Below are 21,636 nucleotides of genomic sequence, written 5' to 3'. Positions count from 1 at the left end.
GTTTACACTGAAAACAACAAAATACATAAAATTATACACAGACAAACAGGAATTAGAATGAGGAAGTTAGTTTAATTTGATCAACCTCTGTGACTTGTATGTAACATTTGCTGTTGTGTTTGAGCTGCAGTCTTGGTTCCGCTGTCTAATCCCTGGTCCTGGTCCTGCCTATTGAGGCATATCAGGTTTCAGCTATGAGTCACTGGTTGAGGGTTTTTTTTCTCTCAATCTGACTGCAAATATGCCTGAAGTCATCGATATGAAATGTTAAAGCTCTCGAGTTAGCATTGTGTGTGTGTGTGTGTGTGTGTGTGTATTAGCTCAACAGATTGACCAGCTGCTGGCTAATTCATCATGTGTTGCTTTAGAAGGAACTCAAAATGACAAGAGTTTGTGCTGAAAGGAAGTGATTCATTAGTACCTCTGATGGAACAGAAACACAAGAGCAACTAAGAAAATGAACTTCTGTTTCCCCTCCAGTGATGTCTGAAGTGAGCAGGAAACTGATGCAAACAAACACACATCAACCATAAAAGCCCACAAAACCAGTATGTTTTTAACTGGTTTATAAAATCATGTTTATTACTGTGTCTTGTATTGTAGTGTTATAACATAGTCACATGAACATGGTGGGATTCATAGCAATATGATGCAATTTTACCATAATCCTAGCAAACAGAAGAAGGCAAGAAGTGAAGAGGTGTGACGAAGATTTAATTATTATGCTGGTAAATTGTCCAAAGGAGTTCGGGATGTCATCGTGTCACAAGAGAATCTTAAGTTGAGAAGGTTCAACTGTCTTGTCAAACACTTATTGCTGAGAAATGCTCATAGAAGATGATTTCTTGTGTACTTTACCGTCTGTTATAGACTATCCCTGAGAAGTCATGTCTAGATCTCCGGACGAGGCCACGCTCAGCCTGCCAGTGTCCCTGGGATTCATGATGGGCCAGCCAGGGTAAGTCTCTCTCTGCACTGTGCTGAACTCGATCCTGTAAGTCAGACACAGACACAGATGAGCTGTGCTCCACATGAAGCTGCAGGACACCATGATGTTGACAAACCTGCTCTCACCTGAAGGCAGGGTTGATGCCGAGGTTGTCGGGCTGGGGGAGGGCAGGTGTTCGCCTCCTGCGGCAGGAGGTCGGAGGAGGGAAATCCATCTGATACTGAGACTGCATCTCTGTTGTTTCCTGTTCCTTTTTTACTGCTGTTGACTTCATGTGATCGCGGTTGCCTTCTTTCTCATCCTCTCCTGGTTCTCTGTCCCCGTTTCCTCTTCCTGTTTGTCTTGAGGATGTGGGATGGGAACGTTTGGACTCCTGCTGTGTGTGTCCTGAAGGTCAATCATACCCTTGTTAAGGGTTTCCTTTCATGCGCACTAATGAAATATCCCATAAAACACCCCATCTATCTGTCTATGGAGGCAGCAGTAAAACCAATTAAACTCACATTTTAACTGTAACTGCTAATAACCCCAAAGATTCAGTGGCAGACTTTTCAACGTCTTGAACTTTCTTAATTAAAGCCTTATACTTCAAGATAAATGTTTTTCCACATTAAAATGCTGTGCTCAATATGTTGCTTTAGGTACTTTTCTTAGTTGAAAGGCTGGAGAGAATCATCCTATCACAGTATCATTCAGATAACGGTCTTCTTTATTTTAACAAATACTGTCTCTTTTAATATTTAGCTGTAATACCGTTTCAATTACAGACCTGTAACATTTACATTCAGACTAAAGCTTGCACACTTGTTAATTCAGCCAGTTCTTTGCTAGCAATTCATAAAACTGTATTTGATCAAATAAAAAACTATTTTGATTTACTGTACAAGTAACATGATTTTCACATTGTATGGATGCTCTTCTGATCTTTTTGAAGTATTTGTTGCTGCATTATCATTATTTCAGGATTTGTAATGACAGGGTAGTAATTGCAGTTTGACTGATTAAAACCTTTTAATCACTTTGCACACACACACAGACACACACACAGCCACACACACACACACACACAGCCCAAACCTTCTCCAACACATTATTATCGACTACTACACTCAAGATCTACCAAACGCAGCACAATGACTGATGCTAACAGGCCTTCTGTACACTCGGCACTGAAACACTCACATGTCTTCACAAACACAGCTCACAACTTATCATCAAACAGGCAGGTAGAGATAAGACTGTAGTAGACCTTTGCCTCGGTTTTGTTGAGGGGCAGGCCTGAAGCAGAAAGCCTGTCGTGATGTGGTCTCCATTTTAGCAGGAGTGTCCGGGTAGAGGAGAAATCCTGGGGAAGTAACGGGGAAGGGAAAGAGGGGTATTTCAAAGTCTGTCTAACTAGGAAACTGAAGTTTCATTTTTAATGTGTGTAAAATGTAATCAGAATCATGTGTGTGGTTAAAATAAGGACATTTGACAGGCTGAATTTAATTAATGGTGTTTTCAAAAACCTTTCTTTTTTCAATCAAGTCAGTTTTATTTATGTAGGACATTTAAATACAGCAAAAGTTGACCACAACATCATTAAATATTCAGATATACTTGAAACATTTAAGCACTTTTTGGAGTAACTCTATGTCACTTCTGGACTAACCTCACTTAACATTTGCTTCATTATTGTAGTGTTTGAGCTGAGAAACCCTCAAGCCTATTGGTGGTGTCAGTCACAGCTCAATTACTTTGAACAAAATAAAAATAACTGTAGTGACAGTGAGGTTTAATCATTCATACCCACACCTGATTTCTGTGTTAAGAATGCAATATTTTGTTTATGCATTAAAAAAATAGGTTGAAAAAAGTTCAGAAATAATGTTACTTTTTCCATGTTTTTTTTTTTTTTTTTAATTATCTGGAAATTGTATCTACATTCTTAATCTCCAATCAGTCTTTTTTATGGTTCCAACTGCATTGTTGCAACATCAGAGTTCAAATACATGAGACAGAAAACTTGATGTATTTGAACCACTAAATCTTACAAAAACAGAATGTTTTAGTGGAGAATATTTGAGAGCATTATCAGAACATTGATGTGATGGTGAGAGGAAGAAGCAGCAAACCTTTACCTGCCACTGTCGGTGGTTCCCCCCTGTAGGGTCGACTGCGCAGAAAGAATTCGTGGTGGCGACGTGGCTGTTGTAGGTTGGTATTTTCAAAGAACATTTTGTCTGTTGCCTCCTGGATCACTGGCATCACCAGAAGCTCTAAAGCTGTTTTCAGTTGTAAGAAAACTGTGGCAAGCCTTACAAAGTTCACAATTTCTTGAATCTTAAATAACAACCTTTAAAACAGCTCTGAGGGGAGTTTTCACTGTCTTGCTTACCTTACATGTAGAAGAAAAAAAACACAAGATGGGGCACAAATCTGCAGTGTTTCCCTATTCTGTCTACATTTCTACACACTGTGAGTATGTGTGTAAGTTTATACATGGAGCTACTTAAAGCTTGTTTACTGCAGTAGTCATGGTGTCCTATTCTTCTCCAGTGAGTGGCAGATACAGTAGTACCCAGCTGGGACAATAAACCAGTTGGACCACCAGGAGAGAGCTCAAACTCTGCAGCGGGAGCTTAGATAGTAAGGTTTAATAGGGAATATGGTCGAGGAATAAAAAGGTTGCTTTAATTAAATGAAGGTTGGATTATAATTTTGAAGAACAGCTGATTTAACAGGGTAATGAAGGGAAAAAGTAACACTTGTCTGGAAGCTAAAAGTGCTGAGCTAAGCCTTGTTTATAGTTGTTTCAAGGTAAAGTCTAACTATCACGTCTTGCACCGGTGACTCAAGTGAGATGTCCAATGTTAAGTCTAATGATAACAAAATCAATTTGATCACAACCGTGTTTAGTCACTGACATGAAAAAAAGGGAAAAGACAACATGTATTCAGTTGTTGCCCCGGAGCATTTGGCCGGCACTCAGCAATGCATCGCGTCTCTCTGTGTTCGGCTCGCATAAATTTCAACTCTATTTCTTTCACATTAGAGGGCCTGTTTAAGCCTGTACCTTTTCCGTAGGGAATCTTATACTGGTAAAAAACACATGGCATTTTATGTAATACAGTTCAAGGTTTTCTGTGGTGGAAATGTTCCTGCAATATTTAAAATCAATGTTGTTTATTTTCATCTGCATATGTTGTGGGCTGAAGTTAGTTATTTTAAACCTCATTTGTTGCATAATATTTCACTATGATGTGTTTATAGTCTCAAATTGATAACTGAATGAAATATTATCACTTAATTGATTAAAAAAAAAGTACAATCCCATATAAAAATCCTTGCAAAACACAAGAATAGCAGATAGACATTTTTAAATCTACGGGCCTAATTTTTAAGAATTATTTTTGAGAATGTTTTGGCTGTTATCACTTAAGGGAAGCACACTATTAAAATTGAACCTCTCTCTTAATATTATTTTCTTCTTGACATTGCTTCAACATGCTCCAACTTAACATACTTTAACATACTGTAAAATGTGTAATCATTGAAACCGTGCAACATGTTTCAGCTGTACATATTTTACAGATTAAGCATATTTTCCTCATTTAGTAATGATTTTTGGTATAATAATAATAATAATAATAATAATAATAATATTAATAAAAACATTGTTATTTTTGTTATTGTAGTAGAAGTTGTTGTAATAGTAGTTGCAGCTGTCATGTAATTATAGTGTTTGTAATAGAAGTAGCAGTAGTATGATAGGAAAAGTAGTAATAGTAGTAATAGTAGTCCAAACTTTGTGAGGCTATTATCTGTATTACTTTGCAAAGTTTTCACAGATTTCAGCACGCGCCAGCAGGAGTCTCCCGTTCCCATAGTAACAAGCCTTCCGTCAGAGCCGTATGAAGACAAAGTTAGCCCACAGTCTTTGCCGAAAGCGTTCACGAGTCTAAAAATCACGGTTTTATTGCTTTCTTTCTGCGACCGCAGGCGCCTTTCTTTTTCAGCTAAGAAGTCCGAAGCGGCGTTACGTTTCAACATATTGCTTTTTTTTTTTTTTTTTTTTTTTTTTTTTTTTTAAAAGGTTTGAGAGAGAAGCAGCGCGGAACCGTCGTGAAGTTAACCAAACCCTGTCTGTCAAGAGACTCCTGCGTTTCAGTGTCCGGAAGTTCTGAAGAGGGAAAAAAGTAAGAAAGGCATGAAAGGAGAAAGGAGCTGGAAAAAAAAAAAAAACCAACAAAAAAAACTTCCTGGCCCCATTTTCTCCGAGCACACTGTTGCATGTCGTAGGTCGTATCGAGGGCACCGATAACGCGTCTTAACCATAGTTGTGTATTCATTAAGCTGCGTGCGTTTAGTTTACTTATCGATGGGTCTGCCGACGCTGGAGTTCAGTGATTCTTTCCTGGACAGTCCGGAGTTCAGAGAGCGGCTGCAGTGCCATGAGATAGAGCTGGAGCGCACCAACAGGTTTATAAAAGACCTCATCAAAGATGGAAACATGCTCATATCCGCCCTCAGAAGTAAGTACGAGATTCACAACTTATTTTGAGGGTAAAGTTACTGAAGCGGCTGCATATTCTGGTCCCTGATAACAGAGAGGGAGCCTTCACTTGAAACAGACCCAGCACGGTCTGCTGTGGACTTAAGTCAACAGCTTCGTACAGTTACTTGAGTTTGGGTGGTACAAACAATTAGGAAGGTAGTCACCGTTTTATGGACGTGATTTAGTGTTATTTATAGGGCAGGCTGGAGTACTTATCTTTTCATGATAAGTTGGGGCTTTTCTAGATTTCGCAATGCACCTAAAGCCAAGTGATATGAAGATGGATGTTTTGCTTGGCCAGTACTATTTATTTATTAATAAGTTTATTTTACACGTGTCACTAGTGTAGCACCTGAGTCACGTGTACTGTAGATTGTTTCCCTTTTATCGGTACTAAATTATAAACTTCTAAAATAGTGTGAAATTTGAGTTTATTCCTTAAAGTCATCTTAACAATAAGCTTGTCTAAGCAGACACATAATGGTACTGACTAGACTAACACACCAAGGCTGGACTACAAACAGTAAAGCTGACAACTGTTCCAGGGGGCCTCAAACTCCAGGGGCCCCTTTCGTGAAGGCTCCAAGGTTACTGTATGTTAACTGATAGTTTATTGAAAATTTCCTTAAGCGCAGTATCCTACCAGGGCTACGACTAACAATTATTTTTAGTACATCACATCAAGTTTAACCATAAGGCCACCTTCCTGAAGGGGGAAGGCTCGGCCTCTTACAAATGTCTCTGTAAGGTATTTATAAAGACTCTTACCCAAGAGTTGTTTTATTTTCGTCCTGTGACGAAACAACCACTGAAAACTTGGTCAAAAAAGACTTCTCATCAAGAATTTGGGGGCAGCCCTGGATATATGTAGGTACGTCAAAATGTAGTTTATAAACAGTTATTATTTGTGTTTACACTGCACGTATACTGCTCGGTTAAATGTTCACGTTACACATCGGGGTCCTCATTGGATTCGACCAAAGACAAACTAAACCAGAGAGAGTGGGAGACAGTTGGGGCAAAAAGGGACGAGAGCTACAACAATTTATCAGTTAATTGATTTGAAACTCAATCATAGACTATTAAACGTAAATATTTTCGGGCTCCTTTAGTCCTCTGTGATAATAAACTCAACATGTTTTGGATATGAACTGTTAGTCGGGACAAAACGAGACACGTTGAGTTTTGGGAGACACTGGTTGATGTTTTTTCACCATTTTCTGACATTTTAAAGATCTTGATTAGTCCAGAACATAATCGACAGATTAACTGATAGTTGAAATTATTGTTAATTGCAGCCATTACAGGAAAACAGCGTCTTGTTTTTGCTCAAGGAGATTAATCCAGCCATTAGAGTGACAGAATAACATTGGGTTCATCGACATCTACTGTATGAGGATGCACAATGGCGTATGTAATAATTCAATAGTTTTAACTATACCCAAAAGGGAGGAGGCTCTTTGTCTCGCCAGGATTAAACAACATGGCTACAATGTGAACAAGTCAAACTATTATAAGAATTATCAGAGCCACCACAGTATGATTATTACGACAGTAAAGTTCTGCTGCTATTCATTAAATGCTAACATGATATGCCAACATTTATTCATTTTAATGACAGGAAACTCTGTACCCAGTGGAAAACTTGAACTATGTTCATCTTACGTCAGTGTTTTATAGCAGCAAAAGGGATTTTCATACAGACACAACAACGCTGTCAAATCAGCACATTAAAGTTTTGTTGGTACCACAAACTGTTTTGATTTAACACAGTCTAGCATTCCTACACAGAAACATGCAGAGTCAAGTACGCAGACTGCTGTATGCAATATTTGAACACATCTCAAAGCACATTTTACATATTGGCACTCAAAGAGTATAATTTGTATGCCCCGACTGTCGACAGGTACAGTTTTCTGTCTGATGATAATTAAAACGATAGATCTGCTATTTCTACAAACATCACCGATGGAAATAGACCTTTGACCTCATCAGGATAAAAGTATTCATCTAATTTTAGAGTAAAGCTCTTTGTTTACTTGAGTTTCATACTTTCAACCTGACCATATTTATTCTTGCTGATCTCCAGCCAGTAATCTGGTATGAACTGCGACTTAATGACATTGTAATAATTTCATTATCAGACTACAATGCCGTGGCAGGATTGCCAGGCAGACCAGAGTTACAACGTTTGAGTGAAAGAATGCAGCGTTGTGCAGCCAAGTGTTCGTGCACCTTGGAGAATAAATGGTGGTATTAAACTTGATTATTGGAGCGCTGTTTGGACACGTAAACACAGCTTTCATAGTGGAGTTTGTTGCAGGGTGTGGCAGTTTGTTTACATCAGACTTTGACAGTTAATGTCTTGGCAATGTATGAAATGCAAGAGGCGCATAGGAAAAGTCATTAATAGTTTATTACGTAAGGGAATAAGTAATGTTGCCTGTAGCCTGCAGGGGAATGAGAGCATAAGATTGTGTTGGACCAGTGATCGCCGTATGTGTGATAGTGAAGTGTTAACAAGTGATGCCGATAATCTAATTGTTGTACCTGCTTTAAGAGCTTCTCCCTGTTTTTCTCAGGTCTCTCTCTGGCTGTCCAGCGGTTCTCTCAGTCTCTTCAGGAGTTCCAGTTTGAATGTATTGGAGATGCTGAGACTGATGATGAGATCAATATAGGTGAGACCAAAACATCCCGAATGATCCGGTAAACTATTAGTTGAGAGTGCACAATATGTCAAATCTGACCAGTCTTTACAAATCGGAGGTGTCTCATTTCTTCTGCAGCTCAGTCCTTAAAGGAGTTCTCTCAGCTCTTAAGCACCATGGAGGAGGAGAGAAAACGACTGGTAAGAAAAGGAGAGAGAGTGTGTGTGTGTGTGTGTGTGTGTGTGTGTGTGTGTGTGTGTGTGTGTGCGTGCGTGCGTGCGTGTGTGTGGGTTGGTTGGTTGTGACTTTGAAAAGAGGCCATTTTAAGTAAAGATAAAATGAAGGGGTTAGTAAATGAATGAATGGTTAGCTGGATGAATACACGATGAGCGTGCTGTCTGGGCAAAACATCCCCACCAGAGACTTCTGCTGGCCGAACCAGCTAACGTCCGGGATAGCGCTACGCTAACTTGAACTTGAAAAGTTTAGGCTATGGGCTATGGGCTCTGGCCCATGACATAAGCATGTGTCAACAGGGTTTTTGTAATTATTCTCACTGGCAGAAAGAGGAGACAAAAGTTGCCCCAGCATGTTTAAAGAATCAGACTTTTGGGAAAACCAGCTAAAGAAAAACCTTGTGAAAACTTTGTCAATTTGAAAGGGGTCAGTTGTAGGTAAAAAAAAAAAAAATCAATCGAGAATTACCACCTGAATTTCCTCTGGGATTTACAGAGTTTTATAGTAAGTTTAGCTGTCTGACCTGCAAATGTACTGTTTTGGTTCCCACTAAATGCTCTCATAGTGTCATTTTTGGCTGCAGCTTCCAGATGTTTTTTGTAAAAGAACCTAATAACTAACTGTATACTTCCTGCTTCTCACCAAACTGCAGACAACAAAAAATATGAATTTGAATATTAAACTTACATTCATCAGCAGGCCAGAAGTGAAACTCGAATTGCATGATAATGGTGCTCCCTCTGCTGCATGTGTAAGTTTGCAATATCAACTTAAAGTGTGACATCAATTTTGTCACGACAACCTTTCCACTGCCCCCAAGTGGCCCAAAAATCTATTTTTTGATGCTTATTGTCACCTGGTAACAAATTTTAGTTTGAAACTTATTGTCCTTCGCTCGATGCGCCACACTGACTTCCTCAATCTTGTGTCTTTAACTGGTTTTCCCAAAAGTCTGATTCACACATTTGCTGTGAAAACTTTGTCCCGGCAGCATTGTGTGCTGCCCGGCAGTTTGGGAAATGTCTTTTGACTCAGAGACCCTCCATCAACAGAAGCCTTTGTGTGGGAGTGACTGCAGTCTGGCACAGTGTGTATGAAGGCAAACCATCTGCGCGTCTGCAATGTATGTGCAGAGTATGCTACCTTACATATAGCCCTCTGTGTGTGTGTGTGTGTGTGTGTGTGTGTGTGTGTGTGTGTGTGTGTGTGTGTGTGTGTGTGTGTGTGTGTGTGTGTGTGTGTGGTTACAGAGGAACCATGTGGAACCTATTCTGCCAATTCCCCTGTGAGACCGAGAACAGCCCCGACTGCCTGGGAAAGTCCATAAAAGGGTCCTCTGTGTGTGTGCTTGGCGTCTCTCTCTCTCTCTCTCTCTCTCTCTCTCTCTCTCTCTCTCTCTCTCTCTCTCTCTCTCTCTCTTCTCTTTATGTGTGTGTGTGTACTTTTATTGTATGCTTTTCCACTTGCTATGGCACAACTGAAGCCCTGCTGATAGATCTGAACTTCAAATAATACTGCCATTATTAAGTTAAAGGGCAGTTGCAGTGAGTGGGTTCCTCTGAAGTCCTCACCTCTCCTACCATAGAGGACAGTTATTGATATTTGACAATGCCCTTCAGTCTCCTAGTTTTCAGTTTCATCCCGTTGATTGTAATGTGGTGAAAAAAGGAACGCACAATGAAAGCAGACCTCTCTTTGAGTGCTGGTGTAGCACTACACTGAAAAGTCGCAATGAATGAATGAATGATTGTCGGTTTGGGGGGGATCTTTAGAGTCTGCTGCTTAAATCAAATAGACTTAACAAAGCAAGTTTTGACAGAGGTTGGCAATATATAGACTCGTGACTAAAGAGGGTTGAGACCTAATATAAACACCAGGGGCTCCGATAACCACTCTAGCTTTTTTTCCCCTGCTTGGCTCAACTTACATACTGTACAGTCAGTCAGCTGCAAAAACGTTACCGCAGTCGTAACATAATTCTCTGTGTAAATGCGCCAGACTTGACCCAATTATAGTCAAATGTTTTGCACCAGCTCTACCTGATTTGCCGTGTTGCTACTAATGTCAGTAAAAAAAAAGCATACTCCTTTGCATTGAATTTTATTTTATAGTTAATGACCATGAGCAAATCCAGAAAATACTCAATTCACGAGATTTTTGTTTTTGGTACGTAAACAGGAAGTAGATTACCACAGGTACACTGTAATAACTGAGAGATATTTGATTGCTGAGACCATCTGTTTCAGTTTGAACCCTCTGACCTTGCTCAAATATTTACATGCTTCGCCACATCTGTTGTAAATAATATATAATCTAGGCTTAAACAAAGTTTAAACAAAATACCAGATGACATTAAACATCAAGTGAATCTACTAAATGCCAGCCATAAATTTGTTTTCACAGTAGTTTTGTGAAGTTAGCATAACATTAACATCACTTTCATATCTTGGTTTAAAGTATTTTGAAAGAAATTTGTCTGTTTAAGACAAAATTGTGAGGAAATCACAGGTTTTCTTTGGCCTTGAATCTTGCTAGGTCTGTGACAGACTTACCGCTTGGTACTACCTTCTACGTAACAGGTTGGACAGATGGCCGTGCTGAAGGTGCACATACAACTTGAGCACGAGTTTGTGACATCACAAACTTAAGGAAGCCCAAACAGCTCAGTTGCTGAATACGAGCTGTGTGCATTTCTGGGTGGATGCAGTGTATTGCCACTTTCACAGTGTTCATAGAGCACCTAGACCTGCTTGAAATCATAAAGGAAATGGAAATCTAAATTTAAACAATAGGGGACCTTTAAACAGTGAAGTGACTGCTGCAGTCCTCACGGGACAATGACTTTGCTGTTGTCTAATTTTGGCTGCTGCTTTTAGTTTTTACTGTTATCACACACTAAGCTGATGGTTGTGTTTCTTTCTTCCTCTCTCAGATCCAGAATGCCGATGACGTTTTGATCTCGCCGCTCGAGAGGTTTCGAAAGGAGCAGATTGGAGCTGTAAAGGTACATCTCAAATGCTGAGTACATCATGAACACATGTTTCGTTCAATAGTTATCCAACACCCTGGGTGGCGATCAGACAGATCACGCTGCGTTGGTCCGGTCGCAGTCGGGCCCTCGGTCAATGATCAGAGAATCCATTTTGTCCAGATAAGCGATGGATCACAGTCCAGTGTCAGAAACGAGGTCATGGGAACGGACGCTGGGAGGGAAGACGGGGAGCACGTCACAGACAGAGCGATAGTTGGACTCTGAGGCAGTATAAACACAAAGTGAGTCTGGTGGCTAGTTTTAGCAGCTATCTCACGTTGTATGATTCATCTCATCTAGTTTTTTTTCCTCTTTCTGTCCGACTGAAATAAGAGCATAGATAGTAGCGTCATGCCATCGGCAGGGTTTAAAAATACAGAGCTGGTCCCTGGTCTGAAATCTGTGTGTTGATGGAGGCGACTCCTCAGCCTGAAGAATGTAGCAGAAGTGTGTGAGCAGCACATTCACACTGTGATGTTGTTGGGCAAGAACGAGTGATTGGACATGTGGCATTAGGAGCTGCAGCTGTTGTGGAAAAGAGCTGTTGTTCTAAATATTTTGGCAGAGTCTCTTCTTTTAGATTGTTAACAGTCCCACTGCACGCTGTCATTGTTTGTTTGGTCCCTGAAAGCTGGATCGTTACTTCATCCCAAAATCCGACTTAACTTTTGTCACTCATGAAAGATCAAAATCCCGATACACAGGACTGCAGCAACATCACTGCACGTTTCTACAGCATAAATCTTTATGACTTTGGTGACCTCAGACTTTTACTCTTATCAAATCCAAAATTTCTGTTTGTTCAAAACTTGCATTAGCAGGAAAAAAGGACTTTCCCTTCAATGTCAGCTATACTTTATGTTTAGTGCTAATTATCGAATGTCGTCATGCTTACAGCGCATATCAGAGACATGAGGCAGTCGTGTTGCTTTTATTTGTTTACTTCTCGGGTTGGCTGCAGCTGGACTGGACGTCCAACATCAACACTATTAGACTGAGTTGTGACTGTCAGACAGTTGTATGTGCTAGAATATGATGCCGAGTCAGATTCATGTGTTATTTGCCTATTTTGATCAGATATCTATGGATTTAAATCATAACTTGTCTTAATCTTTATTATGTTTTGTTCCAGAAAAAAACAGAAAGACATGTTTATTCCTCGAAGTAAAGTATAAAACAAACTATTTCGGCACATTAGTCTCAACACAGCCATAATATTGACACTGGAATTAATAACAACGTCACCTCCACTGAAAGGGACATAAATGGCAGGACCTTCTCTCTGCGTTATTATAAATGTGAATTAAAAGACTTTTATTAGCAGATGTAAAATTTCATTTATATTTATTGCTATCTTCCTCTCCACATCTTCCTCAGGAGGGAAAGAAGCAGTTTGATAAGGAGACAGAACGGTACTACTCTGTGCTGGAGAAACACCTCGGCTTGTCCTCCAAAAAGAAAGAATCTCAGCTGCACGAGGTAAACGCTCCGATTCTTAAAAAGCCACAACAAGTTCCTCCCACGTGTGTAAGGTAACATTATGGACTCCGTGCGTGTGCGTGTGTGTTTGTGTTTGTGTGTGTGTTGTGTTGCGTTGCATTGTGTTGTGTTATGTTGTGTTGTGGCCGTTTCTGTTGCAGGCTGACTCACAGATGAGCAAAGACAGGCAGGTCTTTTATGACGCTTCTCTGCAGTATGTCTTCAAGATCCAAGAAGTGCAGGAGAGAAAGAAGTTTGAATTTGTGGAGCCAGTGAGTTTACGTAACATCATTGCCATGTTTATTATGCACAACCTTATCACAACTAAAGTGTGTATTTTCATGCCGGGATACATCCCACATTTGTAATGAATTAGATGACATCAGTATCGCTCTGTTTGCCTCCTGTCTCGACCCTTTTGATGTTTTATCGGACTGCTGGACCTTCGCAGCTTTGATCAGTCGAGGGAAAACACAGCGACTACTACGCAACGTTTCATCACAGGGAAATGAGTGATGGATCTGCTCTGTGCCACTTGTACACACTGACATAAACATGAATTGCAACCGAGCCATTAATGTACGCACGATTGTAGAAAGACAACAAAGCCGTGTCCTGAAAATGACGCTTGACATGCACTGTTTGGTCAGTGATAGAAATGTTTTAATGATACATATCAGTAAAGCCCACTTCCTGTTGCCGTAGCAGCACTTCCTGCACAGAGATTTCTTCTGGCTGACAGAGAGGGAAACTCTTTGTTGTAAAGTAAACAAGAGCAGCAAACCAAACCACAAACAGAGTTCGGGGATTTTTTTCAAAATTTTGATTGATTGAGCAGATGACTGACAGTCATTCTTTTGTAATCCTCTCATTATTCTCTGCACTTCCAAGCCCCGAGCTAACATTTTTCCTGCGGATCTCTCCCTCTGCCCTTCAGTTATTAGCCTTCCTGCAGGGCTTGTTTACATTCTACCATGAGGGCTACGAGCTGGCCAGTGAATTTGAACCTTACAAGCAGCAGCTTCAGTTCAACCTGCAAAATGTAAGTGTTGGACCTGATATCACTTATTTGTAAATAGTGTGTTCTGCCTGGTCTGCCTGCATTTTAATATTTTAAGAATGTCCTGGTTTAGTAGAGAACCACATTGTTCCTTCCACAGCAGTTCACACGTAGTTTCGCTTTGTCGTTTGTTTACCTGTTAGACAAAGTTAAACTGATCTGAATAGGCAGTTTTTAATTAAAAAAAAATTTCCAGAGCTCAAAAATGTCAAAGTGTCAAACATTTCAGCTTCTCTTAAATATCTCCTTTCACTTCTGTAAAATTATTTTCTGACCGGATGTAGAATGTGGTTGTAAACCTGCCATCGGCCAACTATTTCAATCGATATTCTCCTCCTGTTGTGTTATATCTGTGTTACTCTGAGCCGCAACCTACACGTTGAAAAATGGCAAGATTTGAAAAAGATTTGAATCATGCAGTGAGGCAGGCGTGTTTTTTTATTTAGCCATTTTAATGCCAGGACTCATCTCCCCTAATGCAAAACAAGCCCAACCCTGACACTATTGATCAAAGGACCATCATTGTTGTGTCGTTGTTGGTTTTGAGTCTCTTGGGGGGGGGGCAACCGTTCCTTGACTTATTCCTGATCACTACATATGAATGCAAACCTCCTAATGCGTATGTTTGTCAATAAGGCTCGCAACAACTTTGAAAGTACACGTGTTGAGGTGGAGAGGCTGATGAAGAGGATCCGATCTGCAGAAGAGGACTTCAAAGCCCCCAGTTGCTTCACCATGGAGGGATATCTTTATATCCAGGAGAAACGTGAGAGACACTAAAGTCATATTTTCTCCTCTCTCTGTCTCTCAGACAACACAATCAGACTTAAAACACTCTCACACAAGCACACTTGCGTGAAAATGCGTTTCATGTGTGATGTAGGTCCGCTGGGCAGTGTTTGGACCAGATACTACTGTACATATGAAAAGAGCGCCAAGATATTCACCATGAGCAACACAGAGGCCAGACCAGCCAGCAGACAGGTGAGCTGGGAGCACGTATGAAAAACCATAATGACGTTACATGTTTCAATCAATTTAATGCAAATCATGACACACTTCATCGCCGGTGACCACTTTCCAAACCAAGCCACAGTTTCTGTGACTCAAGCAGCTGATAGAATATTTTGTGCTTCGCACAAGCACCTGAACGCACCAGCAAGCACGTTTTGAAAACAAAAAAAAATGCGACTTACTTACCTCATTCAGGGTGGTGTGAAGTTTGTGTTTGTTAGAGTCATTACCAAACTTTAAAACCACACGTTGCGTGCGTATTGAAAACACATCTCTCTGTTAACAGAACGGCGTTGTGAACGGCACACCGGAGATGTTCAAGCTACGCTCATGTGTCCGGAGGAAGACCGATTCAATCGACAAGCGCTTCTGCTTCGACATCGAGGTGGTGGAGAGGTGAGAGGGAACGATAAGCGAGACCTGTGTGTCCGTCATGCCTGACTCTCTGTGGATTAAACTTAATAAATAGAGACCTGGCCGTTCGGGTAAAATGATCTCTTCATACCTGCAGACATGGCGTCATTACGCTGCAAGCGCTCTCAGAGGCCAACAGACGGCTGTGGATGGAGGCGATGGATGGAAAAGAACCAGTATGAATATATCCAGAATTGAATAAATAATAATGTATCAATGGGGGAAAGTGAATATAGGATAACTAGAAAGGAACGGCAACACATATTACTATACTGATAAACATAATCAACTTTAGATGGAAAAATGTTGTTTGAATGTACTAAATGACGTGTTTGTCTTTCTTTGTGTAGATTTACACTCTGCCTTCTCTGCTCAGTAAGAAGGAGGAGAGTAAGTATCATTAATGTAATTTATGATTTGGTTGAATTCAGAAGATTCTATTATTAACATCCATTAATATCACATGTCTCAGGATTTTTTTTCTTTTTCTTTTACAGCATTTCTTAACGAGGCAGGCTTCAGCTTTGTTAAGAAGTGTATTGAGCTGGTTGAAACTAGAGGTACTCCTCACCTTTTAAATATTCATGAGAAATCGTTATTTTTATTTTTTATTTTGCGTGCATTTTTGATTTATCAAATATGTTAAAACTTGTCTGCAGGTATTACGACCCTGGGACTGTACAGGACAGGAGGAGTGAACTCTAAAGTGCAGCGTTTGATGACGAGTGTGTTTGGTGAGAAACTCTCTGCTTTCCTCTGTTTGATGCTGTTTTTCTTCATGAGGAGGAAGATTTTTTTTCCAGCACGGTGAAATCAGCTGTTTTTTTTTAAAAGTCCATCATTTATTATCTACTTTCCCGCAGCGTCCACGGCTCCCGCTGACATGCAGCTGGATGCAGATGCGTGGGACAACAAGACCATAACCAGTGGCCTCAAGAATTATTTCAGGTAACACACAGGACCGTAGCAGCTTTTTGCAAATTGCACTGCTCATGAATTCTGAATTCATCATTTTTCATGTGCATGCAGGTGTCTGGCAGAACCAGTACTGACCTACAGGCTGCATAAAGAATTCATCAGGGCTGCAAGTAAGTGCTTAATGCCTCTTTCAAAGTACAAAGTGCACCGCTGGAGCATGGCAGACACAATCTCAGCAGTATTTGGATTAACATGACTAAGTCATACATTGTATGTGATTGAAGTAGAAGTACGCCATATCTCTGCTTCTCGACTCTTTCCGTGTTTCAGAGTATGATGACCAGAAGTACAGAGTGAGAGCCATTCACGCCCTCGTACACAAACTACCAGAAAAAAACAGAGCGATGTTGGACCTCTTAACCAACCACCTCTTCAAGTATGTACATACTTTTATAGGGCTTTCACTGTTTGATGCACCTCAAATGTCCCTTTGGCTTTGAGAGCCTCTGAGAGCAACATATTGTTGTTACCAGTTTATATTTCCGATGTTTTTGGTAGTTTATTCAAACACTTTCTCTTTATTAATCTGTTATATCATATAATACATACATGCTCATTGAGTTTGTGTGTGCGTGTGCATGTGTATGTGTGTGTCTGCAGGGTGTCTTCTCACAGCGACCAGAACCTCATGACCGTGTCCAACCTGGGAATGATCTTCGGTCCCACTTTGATGAGGTCGCAGGAAGAGACGGTGGCCGCCATGATGAACATCAAGTTTCACAACATTGTGGTGGAGATTATTATTGAAAACCACAACAAGGTCTGCTTACAAACACACACACACACACACACACACACACACACACACACACACACACACACACACACACACACACACACACACACACACACAAACACACACAAACGCATAAGCATGCACACAGCTAACAGACAGTGCACCGTGTGTTCCTGTCAGATCTTCAGCGAGGCCCCAGACCTGTCGGTGCCGTTGCCTCAGGCGCCGTCCTCTCGGTCGACTCCGCGGAGGAACAAGGCCATCTGTCTGTCATCTGGAAAGAGAAAGGCCCGTCTGTATCCTCCCACTCTCTGCCTGGCAGACAACGACAGTGAGTATTTCTGCAGCTCATAGCTCCTTCATCTCGTCACTTATCAACATCACATCTTTCCATCGGCCGCAGCTGAGTACAGTTACTAGAGCACTGTCCTAAATACAATTCAAAGGTACTTTATTTCCATTTGTGCTCCTTCATACTTCTACTAAACTACATGTAAAAAGGAAATATTATACCTTTTAATCCACAACATTTGCTGCATTTGACAGCTACAGCAACGAGGTATGGATCAAAGAAACAGCTCCCAAAGCTCTTTGTCCTGTGTTTAAAAACAAATAGTGACATAGTTGGAAGCTGTTCTACCGAAGGCTGCTATCCTGTTCGATAGTTTTACTTGAATAACTTTCAAGGAGTCAAAAGAAGAGAAAAAAATTCAGTGACGTGTAGAACCAGCGCTCAAAAGTCAAGCAGCTTCAGTTAAGCTCCGTAATGCACAACACAGAAGAGTTGTGATCCATTACCATGCAATTACAACATTTCGTTGTTCAAAAAAAGAAGGTGGTAAGACTAAAAGTCTCAAAAATGTGCACTTTGAAAAATGCTTAACTGTCATTTTCACAAAAAATTTAAAAAATGGGTGAACACATTAACATATGGGCAGCACGGATCTTGCCCTCATCATTCGGTCTCTCGATTATGTGACTTGTTTCCATTTGTCCCTCCAGGTGACACATTTAGCAGCAGCCCGAGCACGACTCCGATGGGCAGCCAGGAGTCTCTGTCCTCGCACTCCTCCGAAAAGAACGGATTGTCTCAGACCTCTCCTCCGTCCTCTCCCGCTGTTGAGTCCAGCTCACCCTCCACAACGCAAACGTCTCCTCCAGCAGCGTCCTCTTGCTCCCCGCCTCACAACTCCTCAAATGGGAAAGATCAGAGACACCCGACAGACAACGCCGCCTCCCTTCACCTCACCCCTTCCTCTTCCCGGACTCCTGCTCAGGTCGCTCCAGCCCAGCAGACTTCCTCTGTGTCCACCTCCGCGTCCTCTTTGCTCTCCACAGTGGAGAGATCTGTCAAAGGAAGCTCGACTGCCTCCTTGTCGTCTGTAAAAGAGTCGAGGTCTCCTTCCAGAGCCTCCGCATCCACCGCCTCCATCGAGCACTCGTCAGTGGAGCGTGCCTCCTCTCTCAGGGAGGGTGGACCTGTCAAGAGAGCGCCGTCCGTCTCCTCCCTGAAGAGCACTCATTCGGCGGATCAAAGAAATGCATCCGCTGCCACTGGCTCAGAAACCAGAGTGACGGGCTCGACTTCTCCTCGACAGCATAGGACTTCTTACAGGACTGCTTCCTCCTCCTCTTCCTCTTCCTTTTCATTGTTTCCCTACCAGCTTTCCACGTCTTCCTCTCTCACCTCCCTGCACATCTCCGAAGGTGCGTACATGTCCTCGCTGCACCTGTCAGCAGTTTGAGATGAAGCTGTAGACATCTGCCACTTCCCTGTTTCTGTTTGCTTCTTATTTCTTTTGTTCTGTCGCAGATTACAAAAGCTGCCATGGGTCCGTGCAGAGTCTCATGTCCTTCGACCCACGTGAGGCAGCGCACACACGTAAGACTTCACACGCCGGCTGTGGCTCCGACCCGCCACCGAAACGCTCTGCAGCCGCGTCCAGCAACGGACACCAGAGGCCCGGCTCAATGTGAGTGTCTGCAGGGTGGATTTATATCTCTAGTTTCAATCCATGATCTCAGGGGAAAACATGACTGAAAAAGAAACAGCTGTGTTTTTCTCTACTTACAAAATAGATGAAAATTCTGTTTAACTGTCTGTTTGTCTGTTCTTTCAAAACTGACCTACTCACTCACTTGAAAACTGTAAAATATCACAAAGTTGTGTCCTGCAGGTGCCAATTTTGTGTTTGTGTGTTACAGATTATCAGTCAGACTGCCACAGCGTGAGAGTTCAGTCTTCTCCTCAGCGTTAGACATATGTTCCTCAGGAAGGTAAGTTCACTCTGAGGTTGACTGAGTGATAAACTTTTAACACATGAATCACTTGTCAAAGCAAAACAAAACATTTTGATAGATGAAACCCTCCAAATCTTTTCTCAACTTTTACATATTCTATTTTTTCCTCTTAGTCAAGCAAAAGCGCTTTACTCCTGTGAGGCAGAGCACAGCCATGAACTAAGTTTTCCACAGGGGGCGCTGTTCTCAAACGGTAAGAAAACTACTCAGGTTGGTTTTTGTTTCCCTAAGGAGCTTCGGCCCCATTTGGTCATCTCGTTATCTCCACTGTGCCGACTTTGTGATCTGATCGCAATATGCAGTTAGAGGTAGATAGATATGACTAGTCAATAAACATGGCTCATCTCAGGTCAAGGGCAGACACCGCTTTAACATTACTGTTACTACCTGTAGCTTGTGTCGGGCATGTCAATCTAGACAAGAATTGCATTTTAATATCAGATGTATATAAGGTACTACTGTAGGTGTTCTGGGGCTCCATTTGTAAAGGTGTGTTTTTATTTATTCCTAAATATAAATCTGAAGATCATTAATACATGACTCATAAGTTTTCTGTCTGGCAGCTAATCAACTAGTTTTCCATAAAACCTGTTTCTACTAAAAGCGTAATCTCTCTTATTTCTCAACAAGTATTAAGTTTAAAGTTACGTCAAACATTTGACCCACTTTATAGCAATGTAGCACAGATGTTAAGAAGGTTATGGGCCTAAATGTAGTGCTGCCAGAGCGTACCAGAACGACGCTCAGACACTTTTTTTCCTCCAAGTGAGCTGATAAAATGTTCCCAGTTCTTTCGATCTGCTCAGGTGTGCCCTGTTAAAGTTAGTGCCTAAACACTGTTAATACAAACTCACCACTTCCCATACCCGTTTCAAATTAAAAGCCCTCCCTGCTGAACGTTTTTGTTCTAAAAAAATGTTCAGAAAATACTTCGCAATGTTCTAGTAATGTTTTCAGGCAGAAATGTCCTGTTCCTAGATTGTTCTTGTTGAAGGTAGGATAGCGTTCCCTAAAAACATTCTCAAAATATTTTATGTCAATACACTAATATTTGTCAGAACATTATGGCCTAATTGGTGGTTTTTTTAATGTTCCGAGAACGTTATTACGTTAGAGTAGGATAACGTGCAAAAGGACACATAAAAGGACATTAGGAGATTGTTATCCTGCTGATAAGAAGAATATTTTGGGAACAAAAAACCCGCTGAAGTCATTCCAAGAACATTGCATTGTTTCTAGCTGACCTCCAACATGTCAGTGGACAGAAACTCTTAATTTCTTAACCAGGCTATTAGTCTGAAAGATTTTCTGGACCACGTTGTGACTGAAATCGGACAATCATACTTAAAGTCAGTAATCCAGAACAACCATTGAAAATAGCCAGATTATATTGTTGACTTTTTTAATCAAAGAGAAGAAAATATCATTGACTATTGTGAGTGAACTTGCCACATTGAAACGAACCACAATTTAACCGTGTGCCATTTGTGTGCCTGTGCACTCCTGAACATAAACAAATAGCACTACACCCTGGTTACAGGTGGATAGGTCACACTACAAGATGAAGATTTATTGTTTTTTTTTTATATGAAGCTCGATGTCTTGACTTGCTGAGCAGAGTTGTTTGTGTCTGCAGTTTACCCGTCTGTGGAACCGGGTTGGCTTCAGGCGACGTACAACAGCAAAACAGGCCTCGTACCTGAAAACTACATCACATACGTCTGACAGACCTGATGATGTCATCAGCACGTCACTGAACCACACAAAGACCTAACTTAGATTTTAGAGATCTACAGTGCATACAGCTGCTGATCAAAGATATGATATATTTATCTAGTAACTGTGACTATTATCACTGACTACTGTGACGGGATATGAATGATGTTTGTAACCATGTTATGTCGTATGTTACTAACCAGTTTATAATGCAGTAGATGTTAATATCTGACTTTTCTCTTCACACGTTCTATTCATCAACATCATCAGCTCTGTAAATGTGTCTATAAGGTACATTTTTCTATCAATCTTGGTCATTTTTGTGTTTATTGTTTTAACTGTATGTCCAGAGATGGACATGAAATGAAACGTGTTCACACCTCTGTGCCTTAAGATATCAACAGATGGTCTGAGACTGAATTGTCCCATAACACCTTCCTCCTTCTTTCTCTCAGTTTTCCTGCTGTCTATATAAAAGTCTTTTCTTTAAAAAAAAAAGACTTTGTTGTCAGTTTGTGTTTATTATTACGATGTAT

The 21,636-nt window shown here is 41.0% G+C and overlaps 2 protein-coding genes across 2 annotated transcripts; one reads left to right on the top strand and one right to left on the bottom strand.

The window, feature by feature from the left end:
- Positions 1-563: 563 nt before the first annotated feature.
- LOC138196406 (uncharacterized) lies at positions 564-5,085 on the bottom strand. Its single transcript, XM_069146406.1, has 5 exons — positions 3,327-5,085; positions 3,070-3,213; positions 2,199-2,294; positions 1,075-1,336; positions 564-992 (listed from the first exon to the last, which is right to left on the bottom strand). Exons 2-5 carry the CDS (start codon positions 3,194-3,196, stop codon positions 872-874), a joined length of 606 nt encoding a protein of 201 aa, XP_069002507.1. The 5' UTR covers positions 3,197-3,213; positions 3,327-5,085; the 3' UTR covers positions 564-871.
- On the top strand, positions 5,026-21,612 carry arhgap42a (Rho GTPase activating protein 42a). The gene is made up of 24 exons (XM_069146403.1): positions 5,026-5,463; positions 8,069-8,164; positions 8,273-8,334; positions 11,304-11,375; positions 12,780-12,881; positions 13,043-13,153; positions 13,819-13,923; positions 14,578-14,707; positions 14,825-14,925; positions 15,242-15,351; positions 15,467-15,545; positions 15,720-15,759; positions 15,867-15,929; positions 16,029-16,103; positions 16,233-16,317; positions 16,399-16,457; positions 16,618-16,723; positions 16,948-17,107; positions 17,264-17,414; positions 18,086-18,790; positions 18,897-19,056; positions 19,289-19,360; positions 19,498-19,577; positions 21,021-21,612. Exons 1-24 carry the CDS (start codon positions 5,310-5,312, stop codon positions 21,107-21,109), a joined length of 2,967 nt encoding a protein of 988 aa, XP_069002504.1. The 5' UTR covers positions 5,026-5,309; the 3' UTR covers positions 21,110-21,612.
- Positions 21,613-21,636: the final 24 nt, after the last annotated feature.

The sequence above is a fragment of the Embiotoca jacksoni genome, unplaced genomic scaffold, assembly GCF_022577435.1.
Source record: "Embiotoca jacksoni isolate LCO1_2020_lvr unplaced genomic scaffold, fEmbJac1.0.p SCAF_13, whole genome shotgun sequence".
Classification (NCBI taxonomy): domain Eukaryota; kingdom Metazoa; phylum Chordata; class Actinopteri; family Embiotocidae; genus Embiotoca; species Embiotoca jacksoni.
This window is presented reverse-complemented; position numbering and strand designations above follow the sequence as displayed.

Coding starts and splice junctions, on each gene's coding strand:
- LOC138196406 (XM_069146406.1), bottom strand. CDS start 3,196: ATGCCAGTGATCCAGGAGGCAACAGACAAAATGTTCTTTGAAAATACC. Junction 1,337..2,198: donor TCAACAAAACCGAGGCAAAG/GTCTACTACAGT, acceptor ATTGACCTTCAG/GACACACACAGCAGGAGTCC. Junction 993..1,074: donor GGCATCAACCCTGCCTTCAG/GTGAGAGCAGGT, acceptor TCTGACTTACAG/GATCGAGTTCAGCACAGTGC.
- arhgap42a (XM_069146403.1), top strand. CDS start 5,310: ATGGGTCTGCCGACGCTGGAGTTCAGTGATTCTTTCCTGGACAGTCCG. Junction 16,724..16,947: donor TTAACCAACCACCTCTTCAA/GTATGTACATAC, acceptor GTGTGTCTGCAG/GGTGTCTTCTCACAGCGACC. Junction 18,791..18,896: donor CTCCCTGCACATCTCCGAAG/GTGCGTACATGT, acceptor GTTCTGTCGCAG/ATTACAAAAGCTGCCATGGG.